The sequence below is a fragment of the Gasterosteus aculeatus genome, chromosome 18, assembly GCF_964276395.1.
Source record: "Gasterosteus aculeatus chromosome 18, fGasAcu3.hap1.1, whole genome shotgun sequence".
Classification (NCBI taxonomy): domain Eukaryota; kingdom Metazoa; phylum Chordata; class Actinopteri; order Perciformes; family Gasterosteidae; genus Gasterosteus; species Gasterosteus aculeatus.
Genome location: NC_135706.1, coordinates 668,020 through 683,117, shown reverse-complemented (window position 1 = coordinate 683,117; position 15,098 = coordinate 668,020). Strand labels below are relative to the sequence as shown.

The 15,098-nt window shown below is 50.0% G+C and overlaps 1 protein-coding gene across 6 annotated transcripts in view; it reads left to right on the top strand.

Annotated features, from left to right (window-relative positions):
* Positions 1 to 444: 444 nt before the first annotated feature.
* Positions 445 to 15,098, top strand: part of cd2ap (CD2-associated protein) — a 28,901-nt gene continuing 14,247 nt past the window's right edge. For 2 of the 6 annotated variants that reach the window (XM_078093887.1, XM_078093886.1), the window contains exons 1-9: positions 3,112 to 3,568; positions 7,742 to 7,899; positions 9,410 to 9,578; positions 10,333 to 10,433; positions 11,059 to 11,185; positions 12,217 to 12,398; positions 13,834 to 13,921; positions 14,147 to 14,241; positions 14,651 to 14,749. In XM_078093887.1, the coding sequence (XP_077950013.1) occupies positions 3,565 to 3,568; positions 7,742 to 7,899; positions 9,410 to 9,578; positions 10,333 to 10,433; positions 11,059 to 11,185; positions 12,217 to 12,398; positions 13,834 to 13,921; positions 14,147 to 14,241; positions 14,651 to 14,749 (1,023 nt within the window). In that variant the 5' untranslated portion in view covers positions 3,112 to 3,564. Of the gene's footprint in view, positions 813 to 3,111; positions 3,966 to 4,887; positions 5,162 to 7,741; positions 7,900 to 9,409; positions 9,579 to 10,332; positions 10,434 to 11,058; positions 11,186 to 12,216; positions 12,399 to 13,833; positions 13,922 to 14,146; positions 14,242 to 14,650; positions 14,750 to 15,098 lie in introns of those variants that run through there. The other 4 variants (XM_078093892.1, XM_078093891.1, XM_078093889.1 and 1 more) reach the window with 4 other exon arrangements.

Below are 15,098 nucleotides of genomic sequence, written 5' to 3'. Positions count from 1 at the left end.
TGTTGAGTTGTTTTTTGCCTTCGTGACGCTGCCAAAAGAATGAGGAAACTCTGCATCTTTCTCAGTCAGCTGGCGTATAACCGCCGTTCTCTTCTTTCCATTGTGCTTTTATATTACTGAACTATAAACTCTGTTACAGCGTCTCTTCCACTATTGCAAGTGATATTACAGTTGTGCTGAACTATGGATAACGTCATTGTGTTTCTGTTACGTGTATAAAGTTATGTATTAACTATCTAAAGTGTTAAGATCAACACCTACAAATGCATGACGGATAATAATTAACATAGTAGAGTCATAACAATGTAATTAAGTCAATGACAACAGGAAACTCACAGGTCACATTTATTTACACACAATCCATCCGAACTGATGCACAACGACAAGAGCAGCGCCTTTCAAATGTTATTTACATCAGAGGAAATGATGTTTACTCTCTGACAGCTGACAGAAGCCTGTGAGGCCACTGAGGGGCCACTGAGGGACCACTGAGGGACCACTGAGGGGCCACTGAGGGACCACTGAGGGGCCACTGAGGGACCACTGAGGGGCCACTGAGGGACCACTGAGGAACCACTGAGGGACCACTGAGGGGCTACTGAGGGACCACTGAGGAACCACTGAGGGGCCACTGAGGGGCCACTGAGGGGCTACTGAGGGACCACTGAGGGACCACTGAGGGGCCACTGAGGGGCCACTGAGGGGCCACTGAGGGGCCACTGAGGGACCACTGAGGAACCACTGAGGGACCACTGAGGGGCTACTGAGGGACCACTGAGGGCCCACTGAGGGGCCACTGAGGGGCCACTGAGGTAAATGGACTGTACTTGTATAGCACTTGTCTTCTGACCACTCAAAGCGCTTTCACACTACATGACATCATTGACCCCCTGATGACAGGAGAACCACACACAGTGACACCTGTCCATCAGTCACTACCATCCACACGCTGTAGTCACAGCTACAGGAGCATGTTGGGTGTGGATGGTTGTTTGTGACCCGGTGTTGTCTGGGTCTCACTGCAGGGCTGCTGTGTTTGTAGCTTTGTGAGTCCGTTACCACCACTGAGCTTCATTCAGGTCACCCTTTAACTACATCCACACTTTAACTACATCCACACTTTAACTACATCCACACTTTAACTACATCCACCCTTTAACTACATCCACCCTTTAACTACATCCACCCTTTAACTACATCCACACTTTAACTACATCCACACTTTAACTACATCCACACTTTAACTACATCCACCCTTTAACTACATCCACACTTTAACTACATCCACACTTTAACTACATCCACACTTTAACTACATCCACCCTTTAACTACATCCACACTTTAACTACATCCACACTTTAACTACATCCACACTTTAACTACATCCACCCTTTAACTACATCCACACTTTAACTACATCCACACTTTAACTACATCCACCCTTTAACTACATCCACCCTTTAACTACATCCACACTTTAACTACATCCACACTTTAACTACATCCACCCTTTAACTACATCCACACTTTAACTACATCCACACTTTAACTACATCCACCCTTTAACTACATCCACCCTTTAACTACATCCACACTTTAACTACATCCACCCTTTAACTACATCCACACTTTAACTACATCCACCCTTTAACTACATCCACACTTTAACTACATCCACACTTTAACTACATCCACCCTTTAACTACATCCACACTTTAACTACATCCACACTTTAACTACATCCACCCTTTAACTACATCCACCCTTTAACTACATCCACACTTTAACTACATCCACACTTTAACTACATCCACCCTTTAACTACATCCACCCTTTAACTACATCCACCCTTTAACTACATCCACCCTTTAACTACATCCACACTTTAACTACATCCACACTTTAACTACATCCACCCTTTAACTACATCCACACTTTAACTACATCCACACTTTAACTACATCCACCCTTTAACTACATCCACACTTTAACTACATCCACACTTTAACTACATCCACCCTTTAACTACATCCACCCTTTAACTACATCCACCCTTTAACTACATCCACACTTTAACTACATCCACACTTTAACTACATCCACCCTTTAACTACATCCACACTTTAACTACATCCACACTTTAACTACATCCACCCTTTAACTACATCCACCCTTTAACTACATCCACACTTTAACTACATCCACACTTTAACTACATCCACCCTTTAACTACATCCACACTTTAACTACATCCACACTTTAACTACATCCACCCTTTAACTACATCCACCCTTTAACTACATCCACCCTTTAACTACATCCACACTTTAACTACATCCACACTTTAACTACATCCACCCTTTAACTACATCCACACTTTAACTACATCCACACTTTAACTACATCCACCCTTTAACTACATCCACCCTTTAACTACATCCACACTTTAACTACATCCACCCTTTAACTACATCCACACTTTAACTACATCCACCCTTTAACTACATCCACACTTTAACTACATCCACCCTTTAACTACATCCACACTTTAACTACATCCACACTTTAACTACATCCACCCTTTAACTACATCCACCCTTTAACTACATCCACACTTTAACTACATCCACCCTTTAACTACATCCACCCTTTAACTACATCCACACTTTAACTACATCCACACTTTAACTACATCCACCCTTTAACTACATCCACACTTTAACTACATCCACACTTTAACTACATCCACCCTTTAACTACATCCACACTTTAACTACATCCACCCTTTAACTACATCCACCCTTTAACTACATCCACACTTTAACTACATCCACACTTTAACTACATCCACCCTTTAACTACATCCACACTTTAACTACATCCACACTTTAACTACATCCACCCTTTAACTACATCCATACTTTCGTATGAGTACAGATTGTTCTGGTACGAATCAACACCTGGAACATGTGACGCTCGACTTAAATGAACCTGGATGAATAAATGAACATTAAAAAACGTTTGGGGGACGTGTGTCCCGCATATTGGTGGGGACGTGATTCTGTCCCAGTAAGAAGGACAACGACCACAAGCGGCCCGGTGACGCGCGCGCACAGGAGCTGCTGTACTTGCTGAGTGGGTCAATAACCCGATGGGGGGAGGAGGGGGAGAGAGAGAGGGGGGAGGAGAGAGATGAGGGGAGGAGGAGGAGGACACAACATTCCAGTGAACAGTTTCCTGCTGTTTCCTGTGCATCGTGACGGCAGCGGGGCCGCAGCAGCCAGCGGCGGCTACAACCCGCGGGTACGAGCCCCAGAAAAGGTGGAGACTCCTCGGTGAACCTCCCGCGCTGTAGTCCCGCAGCACCACCGCGAGCCCCGGTGGACACAACGCCACGTCTCGGTCCACGCCTCTTTCGGCTGTCGTAGACCCGCGGACGAAGAAGAAGAAGAAGAAGAAGAGAAGCCCTCTTCGCGGTCCGCCGCCTCTCACCTTTCACCTGGCTAGCGGCTAGCGGCTAGCCGACGGGTAGCCGCTCCCAGCGTTCGACAGCGACGGGCGGAATGGGTGAGTGTCTCCGTGATGTGGCGCCCGGGTCGCGTCCCAGCGCCGCAACCGCGCCTCCGGCCCGCGGGCCGAGCGAGCCGGCCGCACGTCCGGTACCGAACCCGCTGTCAGTGACGTTGAAGCGCGGTGCCCACCGCGTTTTTCCTTTTCCCAGCAGGGAGGTAAAAGTTAGCGAGCCAGTTAAGCTAGCTGGTAGCTTAGCCCGCTAGCCGTACCCCCGGGTGACGCCGCCTCCACCCGCCAACCGACGCCTGGCCAACGATGTGAACACGGCACCGCGAATAGCTGCTCTCTCGACCCCCCCGCGGGTCCCTGTCCCGGCCGGACAGGAGGACGAGCGGCGTGTCTGTCTTAAGGACACACAAGAGACTCCAAGGCGTCGAGTTAGCTTCTTCGGGTGTGTTAGCTTCCCCTTTTTGACATTGGCTTCATGTTCGAGGAGTGAGTGCGCGTCGCCGGGCTCGCTGTGTGTGGGACATGTCCACGGCAGGGACAGAGTGGGTCATGTGCGGGCTGGGGTTTGGACCCAGCAGTTCACAGTCGAGCTCTTCCAGAGACAAACGGTCCTGTCCGTCTCTAATCAGTGGGATCAATCATCATCACGCTTCACGGCGCGTCGGTCAGTGTGTGTGTGGATGTTGTTCTTTCCACCAAACCCTGCAAATGTTTCCTCTGTTTGCGTGTCATACAGCCCACCCCGTCCTGTGCTACTCCGTGACATCACCCAGTTTGTTTACCCCTAAACATCTGCTCTGCCCCTTCAGGGGGAGCAGCTGGTGGTCCTGACGTTCAACACGTGAGCTGAAGCTGAGAAACGAAACCGCGTTAGAGCCGTTTGTCTTCACGCTGATGGTCTGAACCCTTTAAACAAATCCGAGCTGTGACACTGAGGCCAAGTGAACTGCCGTTGTGCAAGTGTAGAGGAGTGAATCTGATCTGTGATCAGCCTGCGAACAGGAAAGCACCGGCGTCTTGGTAGACGCGTCGGCGGTTATGTGTTAAAAGGCGTAGAAAGGCTTTAGACCTGCTGCTTCTCACGTTGCGGCCGCTTCAACACAAGCGTGAACTTGGTTGCTTCTACTTTTCAGCACTACGCTGATGCGCTCGGGATGCAGGAGGCCTGTGAAACCAGGGAAATAACAAAAACACCGCAGGAGGAGGGCCAAGCTCGGAATACTACTGATGTCTATCTTGGACTCATTAGAGTATGTCATCACTGCCAAGAGAATCCAGGAGAGCAGGCTCGTTAGCTCGCGTCCGCTTCTGGAACATTTGGCGTGCGTTCCTGGTTGGCGTGCGTTCCCTCGGGCGGCGCTCATCTCTGCGGATACCTCTGCTGTGTTTCAACATGTCTGAGCCCCTCGCATTCTGTGTTTGCTCCATCTGAGCGGAGCGCATGCTGTCGGCCTCCTGACTACTGACTCACGTCCACCGTGGCCAGTATCTGTCTCCACCAGTAGTCGACTTATCAACCACAACATCCCACCGACGGCTGTCGTCGCTCGCTGCGCTTCCTGCTTCCCAGCGAGCAGAAAGAGGCCGGCTGCGAAAGCTGCCTGCGGCTCCGGCCGGGTCAGTTCTACAGCACACGGGGTAAAGAGCATTCTGTGATCATTTGAAAGAGTTCCGTTAATGACGTACAGATGAAATACGAGGCTCTTTGTTTCAGCACCAGGTCCTGTTTGAGACCAGGTCCTGGTAGCATCCCTACGCAGACTTCCTCATATGCACCAAATCACTGCATTTCACTGTCAAACTATTCCATGGGACACACTGCGGTTTGGACAAACTCTGTGTTCTGAGCTGTGATTTAGTTTGGTCCGGATCAACGTCGTGAACCTTCAGGCCCACAGTTACTCTACTGTTTGGTTCCACAGCGGCAGTGAAGAAACGAGCGGGCCGGCCAGGTGTCTGCTTGAACATTGACCTCTACCTTTATTTACCAGCGTGTGCTTGCCGTTGATTTCCCACCACGGTGCATCTGACCAGTGAAGGTCGGTTGTCTCGGCCTGCTTGCTTTGCTGCTCGGAGACCTTTTTAGCACGGAAACGTCAAAAAGACGTGAGACGACCAAACATTTCTGCCGTCGTCTTCTAAAATCATTTGTTTACATATTCATTAAATGGCAATGCTGATTCTTTTATAATCTTATATTTCCCTCACAAAATAACTGATAAGAGTATTGATAAGGAGCCAAACCAGTAAGCAGTGGAGATAACGGTACTATTGTCAGTAAAATATACCGTGCCCGTCTCTAGAGTTCATGCTGCTGATCGAGGCCCGTTTATTGATCACATGAACCAGTGGTCGGTTGAGAACATTCCCATTTGTCTTCATGGCGAGAAGAGCTTTTCTTCCTCCATCCCGTTCTGTCTCAGGACGTCGTCAGAGGGAACCTCCCGTAGCGTTACTGCCCTCTGGGTCGAAAAAGTGCGTTAATGTGCGATGGAATAATTGTCAGCATTAATTAATGCGCTAACGTGCTCAGCCCTAATTTGAAAAGTGCCTAATAAACAGTTGACAACCTCATGGACCCCCCAGGTCACCAAACGTATTGTAGCCGCCCCTGGTACGCAGCAATCGGTGTCCTGAGGAGACCGTGTTACTGATCCGGCTGGCTCGGCGGCGCTCAGGCAGGCTGCTGGTTCTGTGTGGTTGCCGAGGCGACGTAAAGCGCTGGTCTGGAAGATGCCCCATTAGCGTAGCAGAGCGTGGCTCCTGTCCGTCACTGTCTACTCTCTCCCCGTGGTCCCTGACGGGCCCAGACGATGCTTTGTCCTTAGCGGCTATTGTTGACAAATGTATATGTGTATACATGAATGGTAATAATTGAATGAATAAGGTTTAAGTGAACTGTGTGTGTGTGTGTGTGTCTGTCTGTCTGAGTGAGCATCTTTAAGTGTAGAGACCAAATTCTGACGTTCAAACAAATGTATTTTTCTTTATTTCATGAGCCTGCTATGGAAAGACGGATGGACGCATGTGCATATCAAGAGTGCTTAAGACTAGTTTATGCTTCTGCGTTTTCAGAGAAACACAAGGACGCGTACACGCAAGAGCTCCTTGGGTGTCTTTTCACACCTCCTTGCGTGCGTCGACCCATTTTTCTCGACTAGCGTGTGAAGCTTTGCAGCCTCCTGCAGCAGCAGGCTGTGATTGGTCCGCTGACTACGTCCTTTACGGAGTCTCACGTCTCCGTTTTCACAGCACAATACGGCCGTTATTAAAAGGAAGAACGTTCACCTCTTGTACCACTACAACCCTGTAACCCCTCGTTGGCCCACTTGCCCCTTAACGGCAGACAGCCTGTCTGGTGGTCTGCAGCCCCCCAGTCCCAGGGGAAAGCTGGTCTGAGATCATTGACCGGGGCCATTTTCCCGCTGGATGCCGGCCGCTGTAGCGGCCCGAGGTCAGTGACGTCACGGGGGAGCGAGCGCGTCCGGTAATCTCGTACGGCCTGCACAGAGGGATTCTGCCCAGGTGTTCCATTGTGCGCACGCGCGCACACCCTTCTTGTATTTGTCTTGGCTGATTCGTGTGGAGTCGGCCGTGCCTCCGCCATGAGTCACGTGTCTTTTAGGGGCCGCGCGGCGTTGGCAAACACCTGACTACCAGTCAGTCCTCTGGAGCGCTGCGTTTACTTCTAGCGGCTGCTCAACCTGCTGCTCTGGAATCAGTCCGGAGTTCTGCTCAAAATCCCCCACCGCTCTCTGGCTTTCTTCATCTGCTGGTCCCAATATCACCGTATACACGGATACGTAGAATATACATAAGTAATCCTTTTGGGATGTTCCTTCAAGTCCTTCCAACAAGTTTCCAGCGGTCATCCAGGAAACCCAAACAGACCATAGGAATGCATGAGCGACTATAACAGCACTATGGAAGATACTCACGTGTACGCTGAAAGGCCGGACTGAGGGTGGACACTCCGTGTCCCTGGCCGAGACATCCTGGGTTCGTCCGATCCGATAAGTGCTTATAGTGACAGCCGGACACATTGCTGAGTAGAGATTTATCATTGATTTTGTTCCCACTTTTGTTGTTCACAATTCTGCCAGAGTTCTTCCCACATTGTGTGTGATCACTGGATGTGACCATAAGATGTCACTTTTAATATTCAGACAATGACCCGGTCTTCTCTTACCTCCTTTTACTTCACCCTGTCTGGAGCAGAGGTTGTGGCGGAGTACGATTACGACGCCCTCCATGAGGACGAGCTGACCCTGCGGCCGGGCGACGTCATCAAGGACGTGCACTACGTAGAGGAGGACGGCTGGATGGAGGGGGACCTGAACGGGAGACGGGGCCTCTTCCCCGACAACTTTGTGAAGGTGAGAGGAAGGGCACCACGCCGCAGGGCTGTGACCAGAACCACCTCTTGTTGTGATGAATGATATTATTGTAATTGTTCTGGTGGCAACACGAGCAGCCGCAGCAGCTAACGCGCTAACAGGCCAACCCGCCGGCCAGTAGCGACCGGTGGACAGCTGCTCAGGTGCTCCTGTTTTGGTGTGAATGAAAAAAGAAATACTGCAATACACCGTGATGGAGCGGCAGACACTGTTCTTCAGGCTTGAGGAGCTTGTTGTGAGTTATTACAGCGTTTTCACAACCGTTCTATTAGTTTGCTTCTTCTACATCTACAATTCTCCACAAGACACACATAGAAACGTGGGTCGACCTCGTGCTACCTCTTGTGTGGTTTCTGTCTCTACATGGCCGCGTGTTCCCACAGCGTCCAGTAACCGCTGGTCAGCTGGAGACAGAAACACGCCATCCCAGTCCGCACAGTCCATTAGTCAGTACAGGGCGCTTGGATTATCTTCTCACCTCGCTTACCTTTTATTCTAAAACCGGCCGGACTAATCCTTCGTAGTGAGATAGGTAATCTGCTGAACGGCCTGGCTCAGATAGTTAATCCTCTAACCAGCCTGCTGCTGCCTGACCTTTGCCCCGGGTAACGCAGCCGGCGCCCGAGACGTCTTGTCGCTTCCTGCTTCCTTTTTGAATGGCGACGTAGCTGTAGGTTTGTTAATATTTGATCTCGCTGCGTAGATATGAGGACCATGTCGATGAATCGTGCTTAACCTTCCTGCTCTTTAACAAGCCGTTACAGTGCAGCGCAGGAAAGCATTACGATGCTGGTTTACTTTGTAGTCTGTCTGCTTTTGTTTGGAAGTTCTCCCGTTACAAACAAACAAACAACATGGCGACGGCAGAATCCCAGAACCTGAGGCTTCACAGCGGTAGAACGTCTACCTGCAAAGATCCTTCTGTCACGCCTCGTAGCTCGCTACCTTTTTATCTTTGTATGAGTTCAGTGTCTCCTGGAATCTCTACTGCGGAGACTTTCCGACTTTCTCTACTTTCCGCTTCCTGCATTAATGCTCGCTCCAATTTCCCCCCCGGGTGTGTGTAAGTGGTGTGCGTGCGATGTGTGACTCAGCAGGGAGGCCTTCACACTCTACTGTGTGTCTCTCTTTGGTGTGACTGATGCGTATTGTGAGACGTATGTCTCACTGCGATGCTCTCTGATGCAGCAGCCCATCAGGAAGTCACAGGGTTTCACCAGACAGAAAGACGACTAGACTTCCCACGTCAGGGTTTTGGATTAATGCAGAAAATGGGCTTTGTGGCAAACAAACGTTTTGTTTAGCGTCTTAATCTTCACAGGTGAGCGGCCCGTTCAGAGCTCTGAGGGGTGAATCAAACCACGACGCTAAGCTATGAACCGATGCTTAATTGAATGCAATACTTGTTTTCTCACTTTTCTAACTCATTCAACATGTCTGTTTCATGGTGACGGACTCATGTCTGCTGTATGTCCTGATGTTTTTGTAGGTGGTGAAGAAGGAATCCAAAGAGGTGAAGGAGACCAAGAGTGAGCCAAAAGAGGAGGCGCAGAGGAAGGACAAGGCCGCGGGGAACGTGGCCCACCTGGTCCAGAGGATGAGCACCATCGGCATCCCAACCGGAGGCTTCCTGCCCCCGCCGCCAGCCGCCCCCAAGAGTAAGACGCTCTGCTTCCCGTCCGCACGCACACACACACACACACACACACACACACACACACACACACACACACACACACACACACACACACCCAGTAGATCAAACCCTCACAGCTGATTATCTGGAACATGACCAAGCTGAGCGCTGTTTCCCTTCCAGTCACAGACGGACACCACCATACCCCGACCTGCACACTGCTGGAGTGCGCTCACCTGTTTGTGTGTTTCTGTTGTGATCTGTCGCTACTGTGAAGAAACAACAACCTTTGAGACTTTCTTGGGGGGGGAAGAGAGTCTGTGGGCAGCAGGAGATGAATCGGGTTGATCAGGAGAACGAGGCGATTCTCAAAGTTAGTTGTCCAAAGGTTTCCTGGAACTACGTGACGGCAAAGCGCTGCATCGGTGATCGATGAGCAAGCAGCCCCCCCCTTTACAACACTGGATATGGATTAGGTACATATTCAGTGTAAATATGCAATCAGAAGATCATTGCATTCTAGCCACCAATCCAACAACCAACACTGAAGCTGAGGTTCCCCTCCTTCACATTGTGATGCATTTTTGCTCTCTGAAGTGTTGGGTGAAGGTGTCCTGATCGACCCCGGTGCTGTGCAGAAGGAAATGCCCCCCCCCCCCCCACATGCACATCACACACACTCCGTATTGGTTTAAAGACATGGTTATTTCCCAGCCCGCTCCGCACTACAATGGAACTGTACTGAAACTGAAACTGGTGTGTTTCCTGTCCCACAGAGCCCAAGAGGAGACAGTGCAAGGTCCTGTTTGACTACCAGCCGCAGAACGAGGACGAGCTGGAGCTGAAAATCGGGGACATCGTCGACATCGTCGAAGAGGTACTTTTTAAATCCTAAATGTATTATTATTATTATTATTTCTGATTCAAAAGGCTGAGTGAAGCTTGTTGGAAGTTCAACTCATTTTATTTGGTAAAGCCCAAATTACAAATCTGCCTCAGAGGGTTTTACAGTCTGTACACGTGTGACGTCCTCTGTCCTGAAACCTTCACATGAGGAAACAAATAAACCCTTCAGGGGGAGAAAAGGGAAGAAACCTCAGTGAGGACGTCAGAGGATCCGTCTCCTGATGGACAGACTACAAAGGATGTTTAGGGTAAACAAGGTGGCTGCTGTGTTGACATTTGAGGCGCTGTGGGTGTGATCTTCCAGACACTCAATGCATTTATTTGACCGGTGCTGATACAGCAGCTGCTAACTGCTAGTTTGGGGAACGGGTGAGAGGCGGAGAGAAGCTCCCACGCGTAGTTAGATGTGTGCAACAAATGCACATTTCATTCTTCTCAATGTTGTATTACAGTGTTTCCACTACATTATAGCACATGTCCCACCGCACCTGGAAGCCCCTAATGACCTGATTCCCTCTTGGTCGAGGGGGCCAAGACATGTTTATTTTTTCAATTTTAATGTTCGGAAAACTTAACTTAAATGGTCCCCTGTGCAGGTGGAGGAGGGCTGGTGGAACGGCAACTTCAACGGCAAGTCAGGGCTGTTTCCCTCCAACTTTGTCAAAGAGCTGGACGCCACAGGAGAGGACGGAGACACCAGCGAAGGGGCCGCAGACGAGACCGGTGAGACGAGCAAACATAGTTTTACAAGCATGGGAGGGGTTGCTTTTTGAAAACGTGTTTGTCTTTGGACAAAAACAGCTCAAGGCGAGAGTCTCAGCCGTGTTTGTTCTTTGTCTTTAACTGCGGCTGTTATCAGATCGCTGTCCTCTCTGAAACCTGTCTCACTCGAACAAACCCGTCAGGTGTCTCTTGCATTCCAGGCTGCAGGTCCTGCACTCCGTACACATAAATGGTGCAGTAATTGTCGCTGGACCGGGATGCATGCATCCACTACCCAGTGGAAAGGGCGACTATAATTGATATAATTGATTGTAATGGAAAACACCCAGAAGGAAGACGCAGGCAGAAGTCGCGTGAATACAGTTTGATCTGCGCCGGGTGAGTCCAACAGGAATAACAAGATCTTCAGTACTCCTCCCTCCTGTTACTCCTCCAGTGAGCAGCACAACAACAGGCCGTGTGAGCACAGAGACATCACCTGGTCTCAGTACGCCGTGCAGTCGCTGTGCAGTCAGTGTGACAAGCCTTTCGTCTGAATAACTAAACAGAGGCAAGCTGTGACACGGCACAGAGGCGTTTTAGGGTCCACAGCTTGAGGTTAGACTTTAAGTCGGCGCTCACAATGTGTCGAGTCCAAAGCTGCTCGACTCTTGTTTCATTGTGTCGGTGTTCTGTAGACATTAGGCTTTCATGAATGAATATTTCCATATTTATGTGATCTGCGCGCACTTCATAGCACCACCTGGTGGCTGAATTAGGAATAAAATGTGTACTTTCTAAGATCGAGATGTTTCCAATCCTAAAACCATTAAAGTTGGCAGAACCTTCCAACGTTGCATCTTAAAACCTGCATGACCCCCGAGCACAGTCATCCCGTCGCGTGGTGGTGAAGCCCACGCAGACGCCACACACCGGACCTCCCCTCCAGAGCTCTCTGGCTTATCGCCACGCTTGCGTACGCCGTCGTGGTTATGGAGCTAAACGGCTGTAGGGTGTGAGGTTTGACCAGCGCCGTGTCTCTCCTCCCGCAGATGCCGGTGGGATGGAAAGCGCCGGCGCCCCCCCCGCCTCCCCGCAGCCCGCCACAGGCAACGGCGTCATCGCTCAGCCCAAGAAGATCCGAGGCGTGGGCTACGGAGATATTTTCAAGGGGGAGTTGGTGAAGCTAAAGCCCCGGCTGCCGAGCACCGACTCAGAGGAGAAGAAGGAGAAAGTAAGTGAGACGCAGCATGAAATGCGTAGCAGGGCAGCACGTGGCCCCCCACCGGGGTCACTGGAGGTCTCAGCACTGGGCAACAGACGTTTCCATCGTAGTTGGACAGTCTTCAGGTGTATTTCATCCTGCAGTAGTTCACTGCCTGCAACCCTTTATCGACATGTATGCTGCTTTACCTGCATCTCCATGAAACAGAGCAATCTGAACACCCAGTTTCTTTGTTTGTGGTCTGGATGATCGTGTATTTTATAAACATTAGTTGGGAGTTCAGAAGGTGAACTGGCTGCCATCCGTCATTAGTAGTGTGTGTTCCCCGAGGTGCAGAGCTTCACCGCGGGGGGGCAACGGGCCTGATCGCTCTGCCGGCGTTATGTAATCACTTTATGCAGCTTAATTCGTCCGTCGTATGGGACGTATGCACGGACCACCACGATCTTCTCTCCCACTGCTGTTTGCAGGAAGAATCAAGTCAAAGGCTCTGGGAAATCCTTAAGTTGCACTGACAACACCTGCAGCTTTTCTTTTTCAAATCACATGTAGAGGAAACGTATGCAAACGAAACGCTCATTTTCATCTGTGCTTTATGGAAATAAAATCCAGCCAAAGTGCCACAAACAGGAACATGTTACGCTCTCTGAACTACATCCGTCCCGCACGCCAAAGCTGTGAGGAAGTATTTGCCCCCCTGCTGGTTTCTTATGGTGACACAAGAAGCACCTGATGCTTCGTAGCGGCGTAGCCTCGCTACAGCAGCGTGCTACTCGGCCCCGGAGCTCTTCCCTTCTTGTCCTTGTCCATCTCACCGCTACCACGGCTGCCTTCGCTCTCCTCTCTCTCTCGCTCGTCCTCCTCGCCGCAGCGCCGCTGTGTGTGGACGGCGTCCGTGAGTTTGGGCCTGGCTGCTTTTAGCAGGTTGATTGACGCTTTCATTCCTGTTCCTACAGCATGACCGTGCTCCCGGTTTCTATTTCTTTATTTACGTGTAGTCTTTGTTTAATCCTGCGACTGACTACAAGCTGTGACATCACTTCCGCCTTCTGTGTCTCACAGTTTACTGTCATAATTCTTTCCAATATTGGATTCCAATCCAATAAAGGCCGGCCCATTAATACATTATTTTATTTGATATCATTCTGTGGCTTATTGTAATGAACACAGGGATGTTTTTGCATTGTGCCTGGTTGCTGCACGCCGTGTATTCACGTGCTGGTGTTCAGGGTGGAGCGTGGTGCAGAAGCCACGCGGTGAAGCCGTGTTTTGGGGGGTTCTGGTTTCCAGCCTTTTAAAGTTCCCTCAACCAACAGGAGGAAGGAGCCGCATGCTTCCCACACATTTAAAGTGGACGGGGTTCAGACACCCACCCGTCTCACTGACGGGACATCCACCCATGTGAAATAAATCATTTCCATCTGTATGGTTTGCTTCATTTTAGCCAATCCCATCATTACCATCCGCTGCAAAGCCCGCCCATCCCAACATGACAGAGTCGCAGAGAGCCGACGGAGACGGCAAATCCAAAGGTAAAGCACCACAAAGTACAGCAGGGGGCGCTTTGACGCGTGGAGGAGTGTGTTCTGTCCCCACTGTGTGTCCAGCATGCTACCTCAGCTTTCCTACCATGTGTCCTGACCCGGAGCCACTGTGTGGCTTTGATACCACGAGACGTACTCGGGTCTTTAAGGAGACTTCATTGTGCGCTTTGTGTCTCTAAGTCCTGGTCACAGCCTCATTCTGTCTGTCCTCAGCTAAAGAGTACTGCAAGGTCACATTTGCCTTTGAGGCGACAAATGAGGACGAGCTGACCATCAAGGAGGGCGACGTCATCCACATCCTGAGCAAGGTGAGTGTTCTTCCCCCCCGTCTTCAGTCCCAATCGTCTGGGATTTGAATCCACTCGCTCTAAATGGCAGCGACGTCTGCGGTTCGAGCTACAAAAGTATAAGACACGTCCCCCCGAAGCCTCAGGGACCTAACTGACGTCCTCTGATTGATGGTCTGAGAGTTCATGACGGGCTCACACTCATGGGGGGCACGGGGCCCTCTGACCGCCTTCAGACTGCAGTGGAACGCTAGCGCCACCCAGTGGAGACCGAGGAGGAATGATCATCCGTGTCTTTCTGCGCGGCTCCTCGTGTTCCTTGGATTCAGGGTTCCTGTTGTTGTTGTTGTTGTTGTTGTTGTTATTATGGATTTGGAAATAATGGGCCAATGGGAGAGAAGTTACGTTTGTATTTGGGGGTGTGCGGCAGGACACTGGAGAGCCCGGCTGGTGGCGAGGGGAGATCGGGGGCCGGGACGGCGTCTTCCCAGACAACTTCGTGGTCCTGGTGTCGGAAGCTGAGAAAGAGGTGGGATCACAGAAAAACCCATTCAATTAAGCTACAATGGGCCTCCAGCCCAATTTAATTAGCTCAGTCTAATTCATTTTCACAATTTGACCCTTGATTTGACAAAACAATTTGTTTTAATTGAAAAATATTAATTATTTTTTCTGCAATGATTAGGTGATTTCTTTATTTCATTTTTCATTCAGCGGTATTTTATTTTGATTAGCAACCACATTCTTTATTAGTGTTTTATTATGTCGTGTGAAACAGCCAGTTTGGCTTCAATGGGACACGTTGGTCTGTTTGTTATAGACTTAAGAAGCTGAACTTTCTCATCAACCTTTTACTAAATCACTTTTACCTCTGCAGT